This window comes from Rattus norvegicus, chromosome 3 (assembly GCF_036323735.1).
Source record: "Rattus norvegicus strain BN/NHsdMcwi chromosome 3, GRCr8, whole genome shotgun sequence".
In the NCBI taxonomy this organism is placed as follows: domain Eukaryota; kingdom Metazoa; phylum Chordata; class Mammalia; order Rodentia; family Muridae; genus Rattus; species Rattus norvegicus.
The window spans coordinates 36032504-36054518 of NC_086021.1; the positions used below are offsets into that span (position 1 = coordinate 36032504).

General features: G+C 52.3%; 1 protein-coding gene and 1 pseudogene across 12 annotated transcripts in view; both read right to left on the minus strand.

The window, feature by feature from the left end:
- Dnm1 (dynamin 1) overlaps positions 1-22015 on the minus strand; it is a 52686-nt gene that overhangs the window by 29969 nt on the left and 702 nt on the right. For 2 of the 12 annotated variants that reach the window (XM_039104143.2, XM_039104141.2), the window contains exons 1-5: positions 13587-13918; positions 2312-2385; positions 1890-2039; positions 1434-1637; positions 62-160 (exon numbers count right to left, since the gene is read on the minus strand). In XM_039104143.2, the coding sequence (XP_038960071.1) occupies positions 62-160; positions 1434-1637; positions 1890-2039; positions 2312-2385; positions 13587-13747 (688 nt within the window). In that variant the 5' untranslated portion in view covers positions 13748-13918. Of the gene's footprint in view, positions 1-61; positions 161-1433; positions 1638-1889; positions 2040-2311; positions 2386-13586; positions 14029-18978; positions 19041-19348; positions 19426-19532; positions 19633-19972; positions 20089-22015 lie in introns of those variants that run through there. The other 10 variants (XM_039104151.2, XM_063283022.1, XM_063283019.1 and 7 more) reach the window with 9 other exon arrangements.
- Positions 15844-15997, minus strand: LOC120102046 (U1 spliceosomal RNA; annotated as a pseudogene).

Below are 22015 nucleotides of genomic sequence, written 5' to 3' on the forward strand. Positions count from 1 at the left end.
GGTCAAGGGTCAACCGGCCCCTCAGGAAGGGAGGTGTGGGGAAAGCCTGCCCTTTGCCTACCTCTGCGCAATGGGAGCAGCTTGTTCTCCAGCACATCCCGAGCATCTGTGCCCTCGTCCATCAGGTCCAACTTGGTGATGACCCCAATGGTGCGCTGACCTGCGAAGTGAGGATTGTCACAGCGGCTCTGGTCTTCATGTATCTCAAACCTTCCACGCTGCCCCCCTCATCCCCTGTCCACTCCCTCCCCACACAGCTGCCCCTCTTCAGTGATCCGAAGCAGACAATGTGGTTGTGGTTGTTGTTGTTGTTACCGTTTCTTTCAGAGAGGACCTGGCTAGGAAGCTCAAGCTGACTTCAAACCCGATACACACAGGGGCTGGAGAGACGGCTCAGCGGTTAAGAGCACTGGCTGCTCTTCCAGAGGACCCCAGTTCAGTTTCCAGCACCCTCATGGCAGCTCACAGCTGTCTGTAACAGTTTCAGGGGATCCAGTGCCATCTTCTGGCCTCTGTGCACAAACATCATGCCAGCAAAATATCCGTGCTAAGAAAATACTTTAAAAAAAATTTTTTTAATTTGAAGTAGGTAGCCTGGCCTGGCCTTGAACTCATGACCTTTGTGCCTCCACCTCCTGAGAGATAGGGTCCTGACTGTGCACTACTACACCGGTTCCTATTATTATTATTATTATTATTATTATTATTATTATTATTATTATGTTTTTTGAGACAGGTTTCTCTGTGTAGCCCTGGCTGCCCTGAAACGCACTCTGTAGACCAGGCTGGCTTTGAACTTATAGAGCTGCCCACCTCTGTCTCCCAAGTGCTGTGATTTTTATTTAATTTATTTATTTTATGTATGTGAGTGCCCTATCTTACCAAGTGCTGTGATTAAAGGTGTGTGCCATCACCACCTAGCCAAAATGATATTTTAACTATACCATGCCAGGTAAGAACCCCAGCACTAAGCCATGTCTCCAACCCAGATAAAATGCTTCTTTGGGGTGGGTCTTTTAAGTATCACATTTATTTATTTACTTATTTATGTATGAGTGCAGCCATGTCCCATGGGTCAGAGGACAACTTGCAGAGGTCAGATCTCCCCTTCATCCACATGGATTCCACGGATCAGACTCAGGTCATCATCGGCAACAAAGACCTTTCCCACAGAGTCACCTTGAAGGTACCCCCTTTTTAGCTTATAGAGATGGGATCTCATGTAACCCAGGCGGTCCTCAGACTTACCGTATAGCTAGTGCTGGCCTCAATTCTGGACTTTCTATGTTAAGATGAGGGTTCCCTATACCCAACTGAAATGAGTCTAAAGATTAACTCCAATCCCACCACTATTTAGACTCTCTAGTGATACCTTAAACTAAAACTAGACCCCCTGCCACGCCTTGTGCATCAGCTGCCTGTCAAGGACCTACCCTGGGGGTCCACCTCCTTGGCGATCTTGAGGGCATCAGAGTTGGCCAGGTCCGAGTTGGCAGGGGACACAGCCAGGATAAGGCAGTTCTCCTTAGTGACAAACTGCATAAGCATGTCCCGGATCTGGAACTCGATGTCAGGAGGTTGGTCCCCAACTGGGACCTTGGTCATTCCTGGCAGGTCCACTAGAGTCAGGTTGAGCACTAGACAGAGAGGCAAAGAGGGCGGGTTCACATTGTGGGCGTGGTTAGGTGAGCACCGTCCAGCTTAAAGAGCATCTATTGGTGAGTGCGGCCAGAAGTGGGAGGGTTTAGACAGGGGGGGCGTGGGGTAAGTAGACATAGAGGACCACAATGCTCAGCAAGTATATGAACTGTGTGGGGCCAGAAAACTGGTCCAGGAGGCGAGGCTAGATAAAGAAGCCGGAAGGAGGAGGCGGGGCCAGGTCTCCTCACCATGGGGTGAGTAGACACGCAGGTTGATGGGCACAGGCGAAATGCCCTTGTTGGTGCCAGTGACTCGGTCGGTCTCAGCCTCGATCTCCAGGCGCACCTCCTCGAAGTCGGTGAATTTCTTCCCCTTGCAGTGCAGGAACTCGGCATATTCTGCTCCAGAAGCCGGCAGGGGAAGGGAAGGAGGCATTAGACCTGGGAAGCCCACATGAGAGGCATCCTTCCCCCGTAATCCACCCTTTACCTCCGAACACAGCAAGCCTTATCTCCATTTTACAGTTGTATGCCCACTGTCTAGATTGGGATCACGGCCCAAGAAGGGGAGGATGACCTTGCCTAAAGTCACTCAGAAAACAACTTCAGTAGCTAGGCTGGACTTCACCTTGGGGAGGGACCATGCCCGGCTGCTGCTGAAGGGCACGAACCTGTGGTAGAATTAACCAGCTGCAGGACCAGGGGACGCCGGGTGACGATGCCGGATCCTCGGGGCAAGAAGTCCCTGCAATGAGTTGGGGGTCAGAAGAGGGTCAGGATCTGGGGGCAGCTGCCTTCCCTCCTAGGGAGTACCTGTCTTGCTACTAGGAGACACAAAGTCCCCTCAAAGACCAGGTCTCACAGCATCTTACCGAGAACATTAAGTCACTAAGGGGAGGGGCTCCCCTGAGTAACCACATCAGGTTGCCAAGAGGCTGGACAGGCAACTCCCCAGATGTCCCTCAAATATATACCATGTTAGTTCTGAGTCAAGAGAAAGTCCCTGCCCCCATCCCAGCCTCTGGGAGACTGTAGCACAGGATAGCCCAAGTAACTGATGGCCAGTTAGGTCCCAGCAAAAACATAGCAGAATTGCCCTCCTCCCTGTTCCTCTTCCCCAGGCCCCCATCTGGCTAGAAGTGAAGACGAGGCAGACGCAGCCCGGAGGAGGCAATGAACAGAACTCAGCCTTCTTTGATACCAACTGCATGCCAGCTGCTTTGTGGGCAGTAGCTCATGGGCTCCAGAAAGTAGCCCTGGGAGGAGGACGAAGTTACTGTCTCCACTTTATGGATAGAGAACAAGCCTCAGGGATCTTCTGATAGCACGACATAGCAGAGGAGAGCCTGGGCTAAGCTCTGTAAGAGCTCCTGACCTCCAGGCCCCAGGGGACGCAGCCCCCTCCCTAGGACTTCCCTGAGACCGGACAGACAGTCCAGACCCAACATTTGCTCCTGCTGATGTCAACTTTTGGATGAGTCTCTGTCAGCTATTCTCAATTCCCCCACCCATGACTTCCACGGGCTGGAGGGAGGGTAGAGGCCTCTCCAGGAATCATGCTGGCAGAATCAGCAGTCACGGGATGGGGAAGCAGACCAGAGCCTGAGAGACCACACTGATCCAGCCAGTCACCCCCTGGAAGGGACCCAGGGAGACTCTGAGGGCATCAGATACCCAGAGTCAGCCCAGAGCCAATGGAGGCTCACAACACTTCCCACACCCAAGTCTCGGGGGCAAAGGTTCCAAAGAGAACAGACAAGCCCAGGGGGCCTCAGGTTCAAGGCCCCCTCTGGGAGTCCTCTCCTGTGCCACCTCTAGAAAAGCAGAGACTTCTGGGGTTCCGTGGGCTACCGGCTTGGGTAAGGCGAGGGAAACTTGGCATGCATTAATCCTTTCTAGGTACCAAGCAAATGCATTTCCTTCTTGAGATACTAATATTGTGCAAGAGGACAGGGCCGGTGCTTCCCGCCTACTACTGGATACTGTGCCAGCCCAGGGCTCGGTATCCATGAGGGATCCAATGCATCCTAAGGGAATCCCCAAGTCATCAAAGGAGACTCTCACAGAGATTCTCACTTTATAGATGAAGCGACTGAGGTTCAGAGAGGGGAAGCGACTCACTCAAGGTAACACAGCAGAGCTATGAGCTGTGAGCTTCGTCTTACTAGCTTGGATTTTTGTTGTTTCGTGTGTTTTTCTGCGCTGGACTTCAAACCCAGACCCTCCTACACGTTAGTCAAGTACTCTGCCCTTAAACTGTATACTCCAGCCCCCTGGGTCTGGCATTCAAACCCAAAAGTCTATTGGACCCCAGAGGCTAGAAATGTCCTCCGTCCTACTGTGCCACCCCCCTTCATCCAAGGAGCCAGATTTAGCTTTTTATATAATTGAATTGACTCTGATCTGTGCCAGGCCCTGTGCTGGGCCATGAGGATGAGAGATGAGTCACCAGCTCCCCACCCAAGGCGCTCACAGTGCGGTGGAGGCAGAAAGTAAACAGCGTAGCCTGTGGTGGGACAGGCAAGCCAGGAGGGAGGGAGTCCCAGCCTAGGGGACTTCCTGCCTCATCGCCAGCCTTTCTTCAGTGACTCCTTGGGGGAGGGTCACCCTTCTGTCTGGGGGAGGTGTCTCCAGGATTGTGGAGGTAGCACATTTGTTTTCTCAGTGGCTCTGGTGGGTGTATGGGCCTCGGGTCCACCCTCTTCCTCACCAGCAGCTTGCCAGGGAGAGCCATGGCAACAGTGGTTGCTGTGGAAACTGCAGGAGGGGCTGGGAAGGATGGGGCTCCCATAGAGAGCCCTCCCCATACAGAGATTTGGATCTTCCCTGAAGTTACTCCTTGAGAGGCCTCCCTAGGAGCAGATATGCCCACCTAGCCCTGTGTGCCTGAAGGGGAGGGCTCTGAAGAGCCTCTGAGGTCCCATTCCCTGCCTGAGGTGGTTGACGGCTGCTTGGGGTCTGGCCCAAGTCACTGCCACCTCAGAGCTGGAACCCATAAGCAGCACAAGCCAAGAAAGACCAAGCTCTTAGAGGCCCAGGGTGATGTCAGGAGCCCAGGCTGTCTAAGAGAGGGCCACTCAGCTTGAGTCAGAATCCACGAGACCGCTTGTTACAAGCGCTGGTTCCTCATTGTGGAGATTCAAGTCTCCAAGGACTGGCCTCAGGAATCAACAAGATCCTGTATGACTGACTGTCATGCTTTCCTTTGCCACAGCCTGCTTGCCTTAGAGGTTAAGAGGCAGTGCCATGTATAGGCTGTGGGTTCAAGTCCCACCTCCGCCCTTCCCTTGCCTGGTGCTCATTCCTACATTCTGGATGTGCACTCAGCTATGGCAGAACATCACACATGGTTGTTAAAGGACTTATGGGGCCTCTCCGCAGCAAGACTTAGCCCATGCCCAGGACATGAAGACCATAGGGGCTACCCAGAATGGCCCCTCATTTTCAGCTTCCTCTAGGAGGACCCCCAAACTTCAGCAAGAAATCTCAAACTCCACAGAAACCTCTGAATGCTGACTCAGGCACCGTGAAAGGCAAGATGAAAGCAAGGAAAACAGCAGAATAGAGGGCACCCTACTCCACCATCATTGTCTTGAAGCCCAGAGAGGGCAAGGATGGATAAAGACACACAGCAATGGAGGGTAACTGAACAAGACCCAGGAAGCCTCACAGGACCAGACAGGACCAGTAGCCCCCCAAGAGCAGACAACCTGACACATAGTAGGTCCTCCAGAGACACTAGAAGGAATTGCTTTGTAGCTTTCCTGATACCCAGACACTGTGGCTCTCTGTGAAGGGCCAGCATCCTTGACTTGACCTCCGGTCAGACCACCATCACACCTCCTGTTTAGGCCTCGGGGACGGCAGAGCGGGTGTCTAGGGAGAGCGTGCAGGCTTGTTATCACCACGGGCCAGTGCTGAGCCCAGCATGGGAGGGCAGCTGGTGGCCTGCCAGCCCTCCCACTCATTCTGAGCAGATGGCTGTTTCACACGGAGGCCTTGCTTTGCCATCTGCAGAGACACCTTCAAACCTGAGGCACAGAAGGGACCAAACAAACTCCTCTCAGGACCTCCAGCACCACCTACTTCCTCACGAAATCAGCACTGTCATCCCCTACCCACAGAGGCAAGGAGCCACGGCCATGTGCCAAAGCGATTCCCCCATTCCTACTCCTGCACCTGAGGCTTGGGGGCCAGAGCGTCCTGATTTCCTGACCCTGCCTGGGAGCAAATGATGACAAGAAATAACTTTGTCTGTTTGGACAGGGGGCCATTCTCCTGTCTTCTGTCTCTTGGGCTCCAGCAGCAGACAGGTCCGGCACTGTTGGAGCTCCCCCTTTGGGGCTCCCTCTTTGTGCCTGTTTCCACACCATTGCAATGGGTGGCTCTGGGGCTTGTTGAGGGCTGGACAAGCCACAGCTGTTATAGCTCATGGACCACCAGTCAGGGACAGAGGTAGAAGGTGGGTTTCCAACCTGGCAAGAGGGATTTCAAGGACAAACGGAGCTCCTGGCAGGCAGGACCAGTCAACTACGGAGGTGGCCTCCGAAGCAGTGATCTGGAGTGATGGAAGGAGATTTTGTCAGCCAAGAAACACAGAGAAGGCGAGGCTGCCTCGGGCAACAAGTCCTTCTCTGTTCCCTGGGTCCCAGGAGACCCAGGAGGCCCGGGGCATCCCTCGAGCTGCCGCTTGTGAATGTCAACCTGAAGTTTGACCTTTCAGGCAGTCTAGCCTTGGCCTCCCTTCATATGCTAATGCAGAGACTGGGTGGGACCTGCCTCCTTATGCCAGCGCCCAGCGGGCATGAGGCGGGCAGGAGGTGGGCACTCGGACACCCTGCTGAGCGTACTGAGGTTGGGTGAAGACTTCTCCCAGTGCCCACTTGCAGCTCACTGGACGGCAGGGGACACTGAGTCACAAGAAGAAAATTGTTGTACAGGGCCACGGTGCAAGTTGGTGATGGGAGGAACCCCTGAAAGCAGTGCTCAGCCTTCCTAGTTCCCCTGTCCCTTTGTCTTTCCATGCATGCTCCCTCCCTCCCTCTCTCAAAATGGAAATAGTTTTCTTTTTTCCATCTAATTAAAAAATTAAGATTTTTTTTTAGCCCGGTAGTGGTGACACACACCTTTACTCCCAGGCAGAGGTAGGTGGATCACTGGGTATTGAAGGCCAGCCTGGGCTACCAACTGAGTTCCAGGACAGCGAGGGATACATAGAGAATTTCTGTCTCAAAAAAAAAATATTTTTTTCAAGAGTACACCCCAACTGTTTGTCCCAGCCCCGAGCCAGCCATCGTCCAAATCACTAGGGCTAGTGGTTGCTGACTGCTGGCCAGGCTCTGCTGGCGCCCTAACATCTGCAGCATTCTGAAATTTCTTTTTGGGGTGATGGAAATGTCTAAGATTAGTTTTTGATGATGGTTGCAGAACTCTGTAAAGGCACCAAAAGCCATTGAATTGGGCACTTGAAAGGGTGGATCTTAGGATACATAGATCACAGCGATAGACTATCATCTTGACCGGGTATGGTGGTACAAGCCTTTGATCCCAGCACTCTGGAGGCAAAGGCAGGTGGATCTCTGTGAGTTCAAGGTCAGCTTGGTCTACAGAGTGAGTCCTGGACAGCCAGGGCCACACAGAGAAACTCTATCTCACCCCATCCCCCACCAAAGAATTAAAGACAGACAGACAGACAGACAGACAGAAATCTATTATCTGGACTGACTGTTACTATGGATGGCTAAGGTCAGTGTGATCAGTTTCCACATCTCCCAGGGAAAAGGAAAGTTGAAATTCAGAGGGCAGAAGTCACATGACCCTCAGCTAGCCTCTATAAGCCATCAGATCCCCAATACTAATCAGATCCCCAAGACACCTGGTACAGATGCCTCCGGATTAGTATTTTCCTGTCATGGCAGCTTGAGGAGAAATCTCCAGTTTCACTCCCAGGAGTGTGTTCCTGCTCAGAGCCTCAGTTTGCCCATCAGTGAAATGGGACTCAGCACAGCAGCTCTATTCTAGGGCTCTTGAGATGATGCCCTAAGAGCTGGGCTGTGGAAGACCTAACCCAGACTGCCCACTGGGGGCGCTCAAAAGCCGGCATTGGTCCGGCTCATACACTGCCCGAGTGTTGGGGTCTCAGGCAGGTGAGGACGCATTCGTCTACTGAGATCTGGTTATAGCCTGCTTGCCCTTCTAAGAGCAGAGCACAGAGCCCAGGTGAGGAGCATAGAGAGGTGCTAATCCAAGGCAATCTCTAGGTGCCCCCAGCCTCCTTCCTTCTATGCTTTAAGGGGAAACAAAGCCTTATACTGCACATGGAACAGGGCCAGGACAAGGAGACAGGGCATGAGGGAGGGTATCCAGAGAAGGGGCTGGCAGATGAGACTTGGATGTTGGAGCCAGTAGGGAAAACATGAGTAGAGCAGACAAACTGGGTCAGAGAGACCCCAACCCATTCCCCCCACTAGCTGCCAGATAGCCGGCGGCCAGCGTGTGCTAGATGAAGGTGATCAGGCCATCAGGGCTCAACTGGACATCTGGGACTCAGTTCTGAGGGGACAGAGCCCTGGGAAGGTTTAAGATAGAGGAGGATAGAAGGAGGAGAGGGCTATAGAGTTCCCTGCTGGTAGGCAGGACCAGATCAGGAGTCAGAGGTGGCTTCTGTGGTGGCTTCTTTGTTGGCTGAGGAGTTTAGTCCTGAGGCCTCTGTCCAGGGCACTGGGCATCCACCTCTTAGGAGTCTGCCGTAAGCACTGTGGACTAATAGGCCATTTTCTTGTTGCCTGTAGAAATTCCAAGCCTCCAGAGAGCGCTTCTCCTAAGCTTGCTTGGTCCTCAGACTCGTATCTCGGAAGGAACAAGAGTCACAGAGACACCCAGAGGGAGGACGGAGCTGCGGCTGTACAAATGGGCAGGTGTGGAGTGTGAACTGTCGCGTGGGAAGGTCTGGGGACCTGGTGGTTCTCCTGTCTTTGATTCAATTGCTGTGTGACTGCAGGCTGGACCACTACCTTCTCTGAGCTATTCTGGAAGCCTGAAATGATGGTTGACATTCCCTACCACTGGTAATGGAGTCTGCAAAGACAACAATCAGTGCTGTCCTTAGGCATGGGAAACAGGGGTCTCCCCCCATGCCCCAATCTTGAGTGTCATATGCCTGTGGATAAAAGTCTCCAGGGTCCAGGGGACAATGGCCCCCATTTTAAGGACTGCCAAGAGAGAGGTCCTTTCTAGAGCCATAGATGATATGACAGTTAGGGTGTATACCTGTGACCACGGGAGGGCTTTGTGGTGCAAGATGGGATGAGAGGGGACAGGGCAGCCTGACAGCAGGGCCATCTGTCCCCACTCGAGGTGGGTTTGCCAAGGGCAGACTGTACTGTCTTCAGCATCTCCTCGTCCTGTTTCACAACAGCAATCCTTAGACAGGTGGTACGTGGGCCTCTGGCTCGTTCCCGCCCACGCCTGACAACGCTGTGCCCACACCTGGCTTCCTGCACTGATGTCCTACATGGAGACTCTCTATCCGAGGAGCCAGGGTTCCCACCCTCTGACCCCAACCTCACCGGGGAAACTCTACTCTCCTGGCGCCGGGATCAAATGCCGTCTGCCTGGGTCACCTTTCATCCTCAGCATCCTGGGCCACCAGGATGGCGGGTGGGAATAGAAGGAGATGTCCTCTGGCTGAGGCCAGCACCAACTGAGAACTCCAGGCACAGCCAGAGGCAGCAAACGCTCCGAGGGGACCATGGGGGTGGGGTTGGTGACTGCCCCTTCAGACCGGCTCTCCCCACACCTGCATGGATCCTTCCTCCCCCAGCTTCTCTGTCCTACCTATTGCTGATCTAGGTCAGCCTTGACGTCACTTCCTCAGGACAAGCCCAGGGTATGTCCCTTCTCTCTGTCCATCCCAGGCAAGGGACCCCTTGTCTCCAATGTCTGTTATATTCCCTCACGGTCTTCAGTCTCAGTTTCCAACTCTGGGAAGTGGGCTCACTAGTGATCAGAAAGAGTATGGACTTAACAAGGAGGGTGGGCAGTTTGCCATAGGAAAGTGAGGCCAAATGCAGAGAAGGGCACTGGAGGCCAAGCCTGTGAACTAGGAAGCAATCATCAACCTCTCCCTGGCTGGCTACTGGGCTCTCTTACCACCCCCGCCCCTCCTGGATGGAGAAGACACATCCTCATTACATCTGTATTTTCTCAACCCTCAACGAAGCCTCACGGGGGACATGCCATTACTGTACCCATTTTAGAGATGTGAAAATGGTAGATAGCCAGGGATAGAGAAAAACATACGGGGTTGTTGTGGTTGTCTCGTTCCCATCATTTCTCTCCTACCCCTGGCTCAGAGCAAAAGGTAAACGCTTACCTGCCCTGCTATCCTGGAGGAATGCTGGGAGAGAGGGCATGTAGGCGGCCCCGCAGTGGAGCAGAGAGATAGCACTGAGAGCACCAGGCATCTGTTCAGGAAATGCTAGAGAGTCTTGGGGTCCACAGACACTCCCCCAGCTGCACTACGCCGTATGATCTCATCCGTTCTCACGGGACTAAATCCCATGTCTACACCAACAGCTTCCAAATTTATATCTCCCATAGCCCTCCCTCCCCCAGCTCCCCACCACTACCAGGAGCTGTCTAGGGCATCTTTGGCTCAATATGGTCAAGACTGAATCCACGCTACCTTTAACCTATGCACCAACCCACCCTAAGGTCAGTCCCCCAGGGTCTCCTGATCGCACCGATGATCACCCAACCCTGAAGTCACCCTTGATTCCTGCTCAGCCCCTCCCACTCCCTCTCCTGTCTATCAGCCAGTGGACCTGGCCCCAGACACATCTAAGCTCACATTCTCTGACATCCCTGAAGGAGTGTCCTTAGACCAGGCTCTTGCCCCAACCCTGCCTAGCATTTGCCAGAAGCATCTGAAGTCACCCCATCACTGGAGAGCCACCAAGGATCTTGAAAACAAACCCAATCACCTCACCGTGGCCTGAGGGCTCACAGATGCAGGCCCTGTCCCATTGTTCCTGCCTAAACACCAGTCCTAGTGGTGCCTGTTTGGGTCTCGAACTGATTCTTTCCTGCCCCAGGCCCTTTGCACTTGCCGTTCCCTGGCCTGGGAATTTTTTTTCCTCCCAGCGTCTCCCATGGCTTAGTATTGCTTGGTTCTCCTGGGTGAGACCTTCCTCTAAGACCTTCTGAGCCCTCTGTGTGGAAAGCAGCTCAGCTCTTTGGGGAGACAGACCACAGCTTCCAGGGGTCTCAGTTTCTCTCTCTGGAATGCACAGCTTCACCAAAGACTCTCCAGTGTGACTGCTGCGGACCCTCCAAAAGTCACTGCTAAATGACTGAATGAACTGGCCTCAGTTTCCCCCATCTGTAAAGGGAAGGGAAATGAACAGCACAGAATCAAACAAGACCTAGCAAGGTCCCGGACAGCCGCTGGGTCACCTCAATTGCAGAGCTGACGCCAGGTCCTCCTGGATGCCCGGGAGCCTGCCTGCCCTGGATTAGCTTGTTTTCTCTAGGGAGTTTCCCACTTCCTCTCCATGGGGGTTTGGTGCGCTGAAAGCCCCAGGAGAAAGAGCTGTCGTTACCATGTTCACGGGTCTGGGGACCCAGAGCTAGGCAGAGAGGCTGGGCATCTGTGAGGGCACAGGTAGGGCTGACTGGGACCTGACCCCGCCCCTAGCCTCAATGTCGCTGTTCATTTTGTGGCTTCTTCACTCGATCTTAAGGATCGACGCTGCTTCCCACTTGCCCCTCAGATTTGGGAGCAGTCCTCTTCCTCTGCATCTGGACACTCTTCCGCGTCCTCCTGGCTGAAGTTGTGGCCTCTCAGGCAGCAGGTCAACAGCCGAGGCTATCTATCTACTGTGGTCTGGGCTAGATGCTGCACTGTGCCAGAGCATCATGGACAGGTCCCCAGCCTCATAGACTCTCAAAGTGTCTCAAGGACTCTCATTCATGGGTTTAGTGAATGGCTTTTGTACTGGTTTAGGAGGTCCAGGTAAGTTTCCAGGGTCCCCATCCTACAGATGTGAACCCAGATGTCTACACTCCAATCTGTCCCCATGACCAATGCAGGATCAAGTTGGAGTCTGACAGGTATCACCCATTCGGGCATATATGACCTTGAGAAAAAGCATCTAAGGTCAGTTGCCCATCTATAGGGTGGACACCACTGTGCCTGCTTCACAGGGGTTACAACAAGGCAGGGAGGGGCTCCGGTCTGCACCCCCTGACTAGAACACACGGTCTGGCTTAGAACAGTCCAGCAAATGCTCAGAGAACTCGACATGGAGATGTGGTTTATATACTGTAAAGTGCTGGGCACTCTTCCACGCCCCTGTCTTCAGGGCACCATACATTCCTCCACCCCCAACAGCCCTGACTGCTGAACCCCTGGGAAGGGGCTCATCTTCTTGCCTGTGTCTGCAGCTCTGGGGTCACATGACCCAGAGACAGCTGGTCCTCTCTGCTCACAAGATGGACAGAGCTATTTCCACGGTGGAATGTCTACATCTCACGACTACATGGTTCTACTCAGCTCCTCTTCCCCAACCCCACCCCGGGTGGGTTTGCAGTGGCTTCCCAGGATGGGTGGTGGCATCAACCCTCCAATCTGTCCATACTGCACTGAGGTTTGGTAAAGGCAAGTGACTTGCCCAAGGTTTTCCAGCAACACCTGGCTTAGACCCAGCTGTCACCCCACAGAATGCTTGTCCCTCTGGAAGGAGGGGCCGCTGCTTCCCTCTCCTCATGCCTGACATCTCCTTAACCAATGAAGGTCACTGCAAGAAAGCAAGACTCTGTAGAAAGATGAGCGTTTATGCCTCGCAGATGAGAGGTCAAGGTTAAGGCTTCAGACTCCTCTCTGGGCCCGGCAGCCCCTTTCCAGGCCTGCACCTGAGCTCATAGAAACGACTGCTCTTTCTAAGAACCAGAAATGCCACCTCTGTCTTCCTTTGCTCCAAGGGAGCCTGGGGGCTGGGGCGGGGGTCACGACCCTGCCTGTGCCCCTAAGTCCAAGACCCTTTGTCTCTAAGGCTCCCTTCCACTCTGCCACCTGGACTTCTCAGAGCCTTGTGGGATCAGAGGCCAGAGGAGGATTAGGTTCTGCAATGGCTCACTACCCCCCTCCCTGCCATCCTGCCTCCTGGACTTAGTCATCTCTGCCCTCTGCCGCCTTTTCTCTCCATCACAACCCTTCTGCCGGCTAGGGGAGGAGAACGCTGACAAGCGGCCCCTTCCCAAGGGGGAGACGAAGCCAGGGGCAGGCTGCTCCGTAGAGGCTCACAGACCGCTTCTGCCCCCCACCCCCTTCCTTTCCTCACACCGCAGCCCGCGCCTCCCCCTCCGCCGCGCTGCGCACGGATGGCGGCGGGAGCCGCAGAGGTGTGTGTGTGTGTGTGTGTGTATGTGCGTGTGTGTGCGTGTGTGTGCGTGTGTGTGCGTGTGTGTGTGTGCGTGTGTGCGCGTGTGTGTGTGCGTGTGTGCGCTGTGTGCGTGTGCGGGGGGGGGGGTGTTGTGCCTGGTCCCCGATGCCTATAGGGCTGTGTCCTTTTCTAGGGACTGGGGGAGGGGGCTGTCCCCTGTCACGACCAGGAATTCCCACGGGGGCAGAGCGGGTTCCAAGAAGCCCACTGCCCTCCGGGTGCTGTCGGCTCCCAGCGAGGACCTGAGTAATGCGGGCCCCCTCCGTGCGGGTATTGGCGATCAAGGACAGCCCTCTGCAGGGGTCGCCCTGCAGACGATGGGGTGAAGGAGGGGGCGTGAGCGGGGGACTCCACTGATGTCTGCGGGCTGGCGGGGGCGCTGCGGACCCCAGGGCTCAAGTGGGGGGCGGGGGCGCTCGGTCCTCCAGACCAGCGCCCAGGCCGTCGGAGCCCGGGGCGGGGACCCGGGGCACCCGGGTGCGGGTGTCCGCGCCGCTCCTACCTGCCCACGAAATTCTCCAGCACCGAGCTCTTGCCGGCGCTCTGGCCGCCTACCACGGCGATCTGCGGCAAGTCGAGGTCCGCGTTCTGGCCGATGGCAGAGAAGGCGTCCTGTAACCGGTTAACCAGCGGGATGAGGTCTTCCATGCCGCGGTTGCCCATGGTTGCGGCGGGCCCGGCGGGCTGCGATCCCGGCAGCCGCTCCTGCTCCGGCTCTTGGCCCCCGGCTTCGCGGCTGCAGCGGAATATCCCGACTGCGTGCACCGCGGGTCCTCCGCCTCTCGGGGATCCGAGCGGAGCGCTTCTCCAGGCCGCCGCTAGATGGCGAGTAGGGTTTCGCGGACTGATCACTATGCGCAGACGCAGCGCTGGGCGTCATGGGTGTTGTAGTTTTCTCCTTCTGCGGCTTTCGGGGGACACTTGTGTTTCTGGGGATACGGATGCTGCACCAAAGATAATTTTTTTGGTGATGGCTAGGAGTGCTAACTATAGAAATTGGCTAGTATATGGTGGTCATTCATAATTACTTCATTTCAGCAGTTATTTCCAAATGGAGAAACTGAGGCCTTAGAGGGAAGATCTGGCACCCCCATGCTGCAGTCAGCTGACCAAAGTCAGCCTTAGTCCACTTAAGCCTTGGATGCTTTCTAGTCTAGGTTCTGACACGAATCAAAAATCTGCAGCATATTCCTTCTTATCTTGGGACCTCAGTGTCTTCTGGTTGTAGGAGGAAGAAATAAAAACCATTAATTCAACGAATTACCAGGAACCCTTCCTGGTAAGCTAGGCCCCTTCCGAAGCTTACAGACACAACGCTATGCAGAACAGCTAGGGACTCCGCACTCAGAGATCTTACAGGTGGTGGGATAGACAGGACCCAGAAGATCTTTTGTACTAAAAGAAACGGAGGAAACCAACATGGGTTGGAAAGTCACATTAGCCGGAAGGAGCCAAAGGTTTTCCGAAGAAGTGGCCTTTGAAAGGGAATGTAAAAGATAAGAAGGGGCCAGCCACACGGATAGGGGGAAACCACCCTGGTGGAGTGGACAAGAAGTACAAAGGCCCTGATACCTAGGAAATCCTGCCCAGGAGAGGTGAAAGTTTTGTCTTAAACTCTAGGTCTCCAAGAGGATGATAGCCACATTCAGAAATCGATAAACAATGCCATTCAAACCAAGGGCTCCTGCAGTCATACTTGCCTGTCCTTCTCACAGAGACAGACCGTTGGGAACCAGGCCCCCTACCCACTTTTGCATCAAGAAGGACCTAGTTAGGACTCCCAGCAAGGAAGCCAAGAAAGGGAGGGCTGTCCAGTCATTTCTATGTTCTGAGACTAGGGAAGTGCCCTAGGTATTAAAGACTATTGGGTTCCTGAGCAGGCAGGCACCTGCTAGGCCCCCGGGACAAAGCAGCGACAATAATCCTTACCTGAAAGACAAATGGGAAAGGGAGGGGCCATATGCAACTAAGCCAATGACTATGACTCTGTCGGGGTGATGAGCAGGGAGCAGGGCAGGGGCAGGGCTTGTGGTTTTTTTTTTTTGTTGTTGTTGTTGGTTTTTTTTTTTTTTTTTTGCTTTTTTTTTTTTTTTTTTTTTTTTTTTCCTGAGCTGGGGACCGAACCCAGGGCCTTGCGCTTCCTAGGCAAGCGCCACTGAGCTAAAACCCCAACCCAGGGCTTGTGTTCTTTTTTTTTTTTTTTTTTTTTTTGGTTCTTTTTTTTTCGGAGCTGGGGAGCGAACCCAGGGCCTTGCGCTTCCTAGGTAAGTGCTCTACCACTGAGCTAAATCCCCAGCCCCGGCTTGTGTTCTTAAGTATACAGGATGGTAATGCTGGAGCAGAGACTAGAAGTGGGCGGACCATGAGCCGAGTGGAAAGGGTTTTCAGTTAGGAGAGAACCACCTAGACCTTACCTCTGTGTTGTTTCTGGTTCTTAGCTGTCTAATCTGTAGAGGATTCACAATGACAAGGTAGAATGTCTGTGTAGGGCCCAGCCCAAACCCGGTGCCCTCATTAACGACCACACCAACCACATCAGAAGTCCAGGCAGCTGAAACACCAGCCTTAAGACCCCTCATTCAGAGCAGCTGTTCTTAGCCAACCTGTTATTATCCTGAGGACCAGAGAGGGCAGGGGTGTGAGCCAAGATGACCAGCACCATCAATTTAGGCTGGGCATTCAATTTGAAGATGTCTGTCTGGACCATTGCAATTGGGATGTCGTTATTTTTTTTTCTTATTTTTTTTCTTTTCTTTAAGGGAAAGTGTGAATATAGGCTTCCACTGCCACAAATTGTGCAGTTGAGTTTCCTCACATTTGGGAACCTCATGGGGGTCAGCACACAAAGGATGAGCTTCACCCTGGGCAAACCACTCTCTTGATCATGACATCTCTCCTGCCATAATTAAGTATTATTATTTTTTCCTTAAACACAATAGCTGGGGCTTGAGAGATGGCTCAGTGGTTAAGAGCACTGACTGCTCTTCCAGAGGTCATGAGTTCAATTCCCAGAAACCACATGGTGGCTCACGACCATCTGTAATGAGATCTGGTGCCCTCTTCTGGCCTGCAGTCACCTATGCAGGCAGAATGCTGTACATAAAATAAATAAATAAATCTTAAAAAAAAAAACCAAAAAACACACACACACGATAGCTGACTTCCTCATAGTAAAACTTACTGTTAAAAACCCACTTTCCAGAAGTATTTGAAAGCCTAAGGACTATCTCTCCACCTACAGATCAACATCACAGCTGAGAATTTATTCTGTGGCCTACCTTTTATCGGTACAAAGTTGGATTGTGCTAACTACCCTGCAATACTTGATCCCGGAGCCACTGGGACCTGGTGGGGAGTTGGTCGGAGATGCAGAACTCCAGGCCTCACCCAGAACATCGTGTGCCATAACTAGAATGTGACGGGGACCAAGTCCTCTACGATATTGCTGGGCACACTGAAGTTGGGGTGTGGAAGAGGGTGATACTGTGGGCAAAGGAAATTTCATGTAGGTGTGAATCCATGAACAAGCCCACCTGACATACCCCGTGACCCCGTATTCTCGACATGGCTTTGTAGAGGCTGAAAGAGGGTGCTATGCTGAGCTCCAGACACTTGGCTACCACAGAGGCCAGTTATTAATAAGAACATACCCTAAGACATTCCTCCCTGCCAGTGGCTGTGCCAGGTGAGTCCACTGGCTCCATTACAGAACTTTTAGTAGCTCGCTGTGACAGACGAGGAGAATGAGGCTCAGAGCCGCTACTGAGGGATGTGTCCATGGTCACGAAGCCGAGGAGTGACAGTCAAGCTGCCAGTGGAGGTTGGTGTGACTGACAACACCGTCTGGACTGGGAGTCTATGTATTTTTGGTGTGTGTGTGTGTGTGTGTGTGTGTGTGTGTGTGTGTGTGTGTGTGCGTTTTATCTTCCTAGCTAAATATATGTATTTTGAGTGCACATAAAACCATATACACTAACCTCTTGCAATGTGTGCACAGCAGATGCAAACAAAACAAAACAAACAAAATCAACCACTTGAGGGCCAGGGACATGGCTCAGCACACGAAGGCACTAACCACGAAGCCAGCCTACCAGTTTGAACCCTGGTATCCACATAGTTAAAAAGAAAAGCTGGGGTTGGGGATTTAGCTCAGTGGTAGAGCACTTGCCTAGCAAACGCAAGGCCCTGGGTTCGGTTTCCAGCTCTGAAAAAAAGAAAAAGAAAAAAAAAAAAGAAAAGCTGATTCCCTCAAGTTGTCCTCTGACCTCCACACAAAACACAAACTCATGGACACACACACACACACACACACACACACAGACCACACACATATACACACATGCAGACACACACATGCAGACACACACACACAAGCAGACACACACACAAGCAAAGACACACACATACACACACAGACCACACACATATACACACATGCAGACACACACATGCAGACACACACACACACAAGCAGACACACACACAAGCAGACACACACACAAGCAAAGACACACACATACACACACTTACACGCCACACACACACACCATACACACACACCACACACACACCATACACACACACAAGCAGACACACACATACACTTACACACCACACACACCATACACACACACAACACACACACTCAATACACACACCACCACACACAGAGACATACACACACATGCAGACACGCACACACACAAGCACACACACACACATACCCACACACTCACACACACACCACACACACAGACATACACACACATGCAGACACACACACACAAAGCAGACACACACACACTTACACACCACACACACACACCATACACGCACACACTCACATACACACACCCACACACACAACACACACACAACACACACACACACAGACACACACATGCAAACACATACACACAAGCACACACACACACGCTAAAATAAAGAAAAACTGAAAGAAACACAGGGGAGCAGATTGAAGCAGTGGTCTTCAGATAACAGCTCCTAGAAGAAGCCCAGCCCAGGGGTCAGTGTCTACGTGTGAGAACTCATGCAAGACCCAGGTAGGCCCATGAAGAGGTGAATAAGATGTGGTTCATCCTAGGGCAGCAGGGACTCACAGGGAGAGTCAGACACGCCCAGCAGGTCGGGCTCCTAGAGCTCGGGCACTGTGGTAGTCTGAACAGGAATGGCCCCTGAAGGCTCTTATATTCAGAAGTTTGGTCATTAGGAAGTGGTACTGTTTGACAGGGATCAGGACGTGTGGCCTTGTTGGAGGAAATGTGTTACTGGGGGTGGGGGGTGGGTTTTGGGGTTTCAAGTTCAAGCCAGGCCCAGTGTCTTTCTCTTCCTGCTGCCTGCAGATCCCCATCTGAATGTAGAGCTCTTGGTTCCTTCTCGAGCACCACGCCTGCCTGTGTACTGCCCTGCTTCCTTCCATGATGGTAATGCATCAAATCTGTAAACCTGTGAGTTGTTGTGGCCGTGGCATCTCTTCACAGCAACAGCAACCCAAACTAAGACAGGCACCAAGGGGGCTGGGGATTTGGCTCAGTGGCAGAGCACTTGCCTAGGAAGCACAAGGCCCTGGGTTCGGTCCCCAGCTCCGAAAAAAAGAACCAAAAAAAAAAAAAAAAAAAAAGACAGGCACCAAGATCAGAGGCTCTGTAGGGGAAGCCGCTGGGCCAGGAGGGGTGTGTGAGGGGCTGGGTACAAAGGCATTCTCCCGTTCTATCCCATGGGGAGGTGCTCCCCATGAACCTGGGAGAGGACTGATGGCATTGCATGGGGAGGTGCTCCCCATGCTCCCTGGGGGAGGACTAATGGTATTGTTGACTCTGCCCTGGTGAGAAATGGAGCCAGCAGTCTGGTGTTTTTGTCCGTTCTCCACATACCTCTTTCTGGCCTGATGACTTGGAGCAAGCCACTTCACCTCTGGGAGCTTCAGCTCCTGCAACTGGGATGGATATTAAAATCCCTGAGTTTCAGAATTCGGAGGCAAGGGGGTGAATTTGGGTTGAGAACCAGTGAAACAAGCATTAGCATAAGCTGTAAGCAGGACCCTGCTCCCACCCTCCAAAGGGACCAGGGAGTCTTAGGAAGGCGGCAGGGGGTGTGGCTGGATGTGATGACAAGGTATGGATGGGGGAGGCTGTCACCCAGAAGTCAGTTGTGTCTAGCAGAAATGACCAGATTAAGGCCTTCGGTCAGAAGGATGTTGCTCCAGAATGTGGAGATGGAAGATGGACACAAGGCCGTGCTCACCTGGCTCTTCCCGCCTCTGTCCTCCATCTTTCTCACTGTGTTTAGTTATAGGAAGAAGCACAGGCGGGTGACAGCCCCTGGGAAGGTCACGTGATAAACACAGGTTCTCACAACCGCTCTGCCACCGACCAGGCATAGCTGTTTCCTGGGAGTACTGAGCTGGGGTGGCAGGTGGCAGGCCTACCTTGTTGTCTGTGTCGTGTGCTGTGCTAGATGCCTGGGACTGTCCTCTGCAGAAGGATGGATGTGGATGTCAAGTAAGGAAGAGCTGCCTGGAGGACGTTCTGCTGGGGACAGAGGGAGGTAATTGGATTCGTGTACTGGAATCCTACATCCATTCACCCATTCATTGACGTTCATATGACAGGTGTCATGAGCTGAGCCCCAAGGACATGGGGACAATTCAGCAGGAGCCACTGGACGTCACTGGAGACAGAAATAATGGGTGCTGGGGAGGTAGCAGGTTACAAAGTGAAGATGCCCTGGTCAATAGCCACTTAGAAAATAGTGACAGAAGCCACTACAGAAACTGTACGGGTGCTGGCGTGGGGGAGGGGATCTGCAAAACTAAGACAATGCGAGGCTTCAGTAAGCAGACACTGGCATTGTTATTGCCACACTCACCATCGCCATGTTATTTCGAGCAGGGTCTCTTGTAGCCCAGGTTAGCCTTGAACTCTCGTAACTGAAGATAACCTCACACTTCCGATCTTTCTGCCTTCACTTCCCAAGTGCTGGGACTGCAAGCATAAGCCACAATACCTGGTTTTATTCAGTGCTGAGGTAAAACCCAGGGTGGTGGGCACGCTGGACAAGCACTCTGACGGTTGAGCTACATCGTCTGCCCGTTACTACCACCATCATCATGCAATGCCCTGTCTGACTAGAACCCTCTCTCTACACAGATGGAGCTAGCCCTGGATTTACAGCAAGTCTTGGGCTCCCGAGTGCTAGGACTACAGGCTGTGTGCCTGGCTGGACCTCATTAACCTGAAAAGCTCAGGGTAAGTCTGAAGAGACAGCTCAGTAGTTACCAGCATTCGTTTTTGCTAGAGGAGCCAAGTTCGATAATCAAAACTTCATAACTCCAGTCTAGGCATTCAGCACCCTCTGTGGGCTCCGGGCTTGGACGTGGTGTAGAGACGTACAAGTAGTAAAAATGACAACTTTCCTCTAACTAAAACACATTTCATGCAACCTCAGTCAAACTTCTGGTTGGATTTTAGAGGCAGGGAGGGAGTTAACAAAAGTCTATATTCAATCTGGGGAAAAAAATGACAGGTTCTGGAACTGGTGAGTTTTCTTTACTTTCTGATTTTGGGGTACACTCGACATAACTAGGAGCAGGTTGGACCCTGGAACAAAGCAGGTGTTGACATAGATCCTCTGAGTATTAGGAAACTTTTCTTTGATACAAAGGCTTTTTTTTGTAATAGAGGCAAAAGGGCAGGGAGATGCCTCGCTGAGTAAAAAGCACTTGTGCGAAGCCCGATGACCTGAGTTGGACACCCAGAACCCATGTAAAGGTAGAAGGAGAGAACAGACCCCACAGCTCTGACCTCTACACCCACACCACAGCACACATATCCCATAATACACACAAAACACACTAGTAGTAAACATAAAAATTAATAGGCAAGAAAGAGATTTCAATGGTTTTTTTTTTTTTTCAGTGTCCATGAAGAGAGTCTTTTGTTTCAAAAAAAAAATCTTTTGGGGGCAAGAAATTGATCAAAGATAATTAGCTTCAAACATTCGATCCAGAGCCTTTCTATCCACAACCTCAGCTGTCTTCAAGACCTGAGATCACGCACATTAAAAAAAAAAAAGGAAATAAAAAGTCTCTCTCCTCATGATCAAGTCATCCAAAGCAATTGTTACAAATTAGACAGAAAAAAAAAAAAAGTAAAAATCTCTTGAGCCCACTACACACTGTTATCCCGTGCCCTCCACCAAGGCTATGCGCTTCCTATTTCTTAAGAGGCAGACACCATGGCTTATTTAGTTTTTCTCCCCGAATTTGACTGCGTTCCAGGCTGCCATTATAAATGATGTTTCCAGGAACAAATGTCCTAGTTTTGAAACTCTCTTTTCTCACTGATTTCCTGGACTACAGTCCGGCAAGGGGGTTAGTAGGTCAAAGGGCAAAGGGCGTTCTAGAACCTTGATAAGGGCAGGGCTTGGCCACTGCGGGCCTTGAAAGATGCGCATGCGCAGTCAGCTCCCGCTGGCTTCTCATCTTCGCCCGCACCAGCATTATTTTTAGTGTTTTCACTTTAGCAACTAGCTAAGCTCGCTGTGTACCGGCGTCAGTGCTAAGCATTATGTAATGTCATCTTCTCTCACACACACACACACACACCCGGCAGGGGACACTAGTTTTGCAGATCAAGAAACCGGCGGCGAGGACTCCTCCAGTCCTTCAGGGTCGCAAAGCTAGAAGGCTAAGGAGAGCCTCACTCCACCTTCACTAACTGCGCGCGTGTTTCCACCAGGACGCAACGTCTATTTTTGTTTGTTTGCTTGCTTGTTTATTTACTTATCTATTTGCCTCAGTGTCTCACTAGTCCAGTCTGACTTTGGATTTGAATTCGAGATCATAGCGCCTCTGTTCCACAAGCATTAAGGTTATAGACTGGGAGGGGTTGGGGATTTAGCTCCGCAAGG